Source organism: Myotis davidii, unplaced genomic scaffold (assembly GCF_000327345.1).
Source record: "Myotis davidii unplaced genomic scaffold, ASM32734v1 scaffold1983, whole genome shotgun sequence".
Taxonomy (NCBI): Eukaryota; Metazoa; Chordata; class Mammalia; order Chiroptera; family Vespertilionidae; genus Myotis; species Myotis davidii.
Genome location: NW_006293962.1, coordinates 338,072 through 340,751, shown reverse-complemented (window position 1 = coordinate 340,751; position 2,680 = coordinate 338,072). Strand labels below are relative to the sequence as shown.

At 44.2% G+C, this 2,680-nt stretch overlaps 1 protein-coding gene across 1 annotated transcript in view; it reads right to left on the bottom strand.

Annotated features, from left to right (window-relative positions):
• TAF1 (TATA-box binding protein associated factor 1) overlaps nucleotides 1–2,680 on the bottom strand; it is an 80,933-nt gene that overhangs the window by 61,046 nt on the left and 17,207 nt on the right. The window contains 2 exon segments of the mRNA XM_006779672.2: nucleotides 285–365; nucleotides 1,320–1,450. Coding sequence (XP_006779735.1) covers nucleotides 285–365; nucleotides 1,320–1,450 — 212 coding nt within the window.

Genomic DNA, 2,680 nt, shown 5'->3' with positions numbered 1-2,680 from the left:
GTCAATAACTTGCTGTGTTGCCAAAACCGGTTTGGCTCAGTGGATAGAGCATCGGCCTGTGGACTGGAAGGTCCTGGGTTCGATTCCGGTCAGGGGCATGTACCTGGGTTGCGGGCACATCACCAGTGGGAGATGTGCAGGAGGCAGCTGATCGATGTCTCTCTCTCATCGATGTTTCTAGCTATCTATCTCTCTCCCTTCATCTCTGTGAAAGATCAATAAAATATATTTTTAAAAAAAAGGATAAATGGGATGCACTAATAAAAATTAGTGTAAAGCCATACCTCATCATCAATCTTCATCTGGAAATCTTCCTCATTTTCTTCTTCTGGAGCAAAAAAGGACTTCTCACCATAGCCAGCATCCTGGAAGACGACAAATCCATCCATAAATCAAGCAGTAAGTTAAAAAACACAAGTTTCACTGAAAACCAAGTACAGAATATCAAAGCCCAGTCTGCATACGGAATAGATTTTGCATAGTTTTTGCTCTATCTACCACCATTTTACATTCTTAGGCTATCTATATATATAAAAGTGTAAATGACAGAACGACTGGTCGACATGACATGCACTGACCACCAGGAGGCAAACGTTCAACGCAGGGGCTGCCCCATGGTGGTCAGTGCGCTCCCACAGCCAACCTCCCGTGGTCCCTACCCCTGGCCACCACCCATGGCCGGCTGAACCTTCTGCGGTCCCTCCCCCAAGCCAACCTCCGGTGGCTTTGATCAGCTGCGATCGCAAAGCCAGATCGAGGGACCCCACCAGTGCATGTATTTGTGCACCGGGCTTCTAGTCAGAACATAAAGGAAGCTAAATAGAAATGCTCATTAACTCAGAGGGATTGAGTTGTACTATCCCACCTTAGCTAGATCTTTCATATTTTGGCCTGGTAAGCATACTGTGCTTCTTTCCCCCGTCCCCCATTTTATTCATTTGCTTCTATACTGTGCTTTGTTAAACCACTTTCACCATTATCTCAGCCCACTTGGAAAGATTTTGGAAGACAACTGAGAAGTACTTTCCCTGCTTACATACCTGTCTTGTAAAGAACAGAGTTTAAAGTCACCACCCAATGGATGAGCAACCACTTTCAAGGCAAAACAACCTGCCCTAAGTCCCTCATTAAGCTGTCCCACCGATATTTAGCTACACTGTAGTTTTCTCCAGAACTGATACACCTCATACAGCTAGAATTTTCAAATAACTGATAATAATCTATTAACAATCATTTCTAAACCAGTGAAAATAGTCTTCATCCTCATATCTCTGAAAAAACCCACAGGCATAGGCAGTACCCAAAAGGAAGATGTTCACCTTGAGTCGCTGCTCTGCAGCTATCATACTGTAATAGGCACAGCACTGCTCTGGAGACACCATAGCTCTGATCTCCTCTTCAGTTGGTAAACGAAAATCAGACTTCAGCACCCACCAATTTGAGTCCATCCCTAGAACAGATACAGAGAGAATAAGACTGTTCTGACTTCCAAAAGCCCTTTTATTGACAGCAACAGGGAGAGTAAACCAAGGCTGAACCAGGCAATGTTCTAGGACAGGGGTGGGCAAACTTTTTGACTCAAGGGCCACAATGGGTTCTTAAACTGGACCGGAGGGCCGGAACAAAAGCATGGATGGAGTGTTTGTGTGAACTAATATAAATTCAAAGTAAACATCATTACATAAAAGGGTACGGTCTTTTTTTTTAGTTTTATTCATTTCAAACGGGCTGGATCTGGCCCGCGGGTCGTAGTTTGTCCACGGCTATTCTAGGAGGTACCAGGCCTAGCCACACTTAGCATGACTAGGCTAGAAAATCCCTACTGCTAGGTTTCCTACATCTCATATAAGACATCCACCGCCCTAGATGGTTTGGCTCAGTGTTTGGAGCGTCGGCCCACAGACTGAAGAGTCCCGGGTTCGATTCTGGTCAAGGACACATACCTGGGTTGCAAGCTCGATCCCCGGCCCTGGTCAGGGCTCATGCAGGAGGCAACCAATCGATGTGTCTCTTTCACTTCAATGTTTCTCTCTGTCTCTCCCCCTCCCTTCTACTCTAAAAACCAATGGAGAAAATATCCTCGGATGATGATTAACAACAACAACAGAAAGATATACACCACTTTGAATTTCCTAACAGGGAAATCAAAATGCAATCCCAGCTTCCGTAAGTAAAAGATCTGCTACCTCCTCCTTTTGATGACTATCAATTTCTATTTTATTAGCCGTATGCTTATTCTTTAACTAAAAGCCCTAATTCCTTTTTTGGAAAGAGGCAGAAAGGACAAATAATCAGTCACAACTGATGACCTGTGCGTTTGAAGTCAGCACAGAGCTTTAGCCTCTTCCGGATGCTGCTTTCTGAATGAGAGGGAAAGGCTTTTTTTATATCTTCCATTCGGATCCGCAGTGGGCCGATCTGCACTCTTCCAGAAGAGGCGGTAAATAAAAACCTGAAGAAAATCTCGAATATGTGTATTGGCCCTTTTGGAGTTGGGCCCAGGCACTTCAAACAAGGGGCACTGCTGGCCAACCACAAAGATATCCACCAATTCCCGAATATGGTAACCTTGCCTTGTCTGAATGATAAGGAAATCAGTTTCTGGCATCTTATGAAGATAAATTGGGGCACGAAAAAGATTGTTCTCAAACGCCTAACAAAAGTAAAAACACAAAAATTA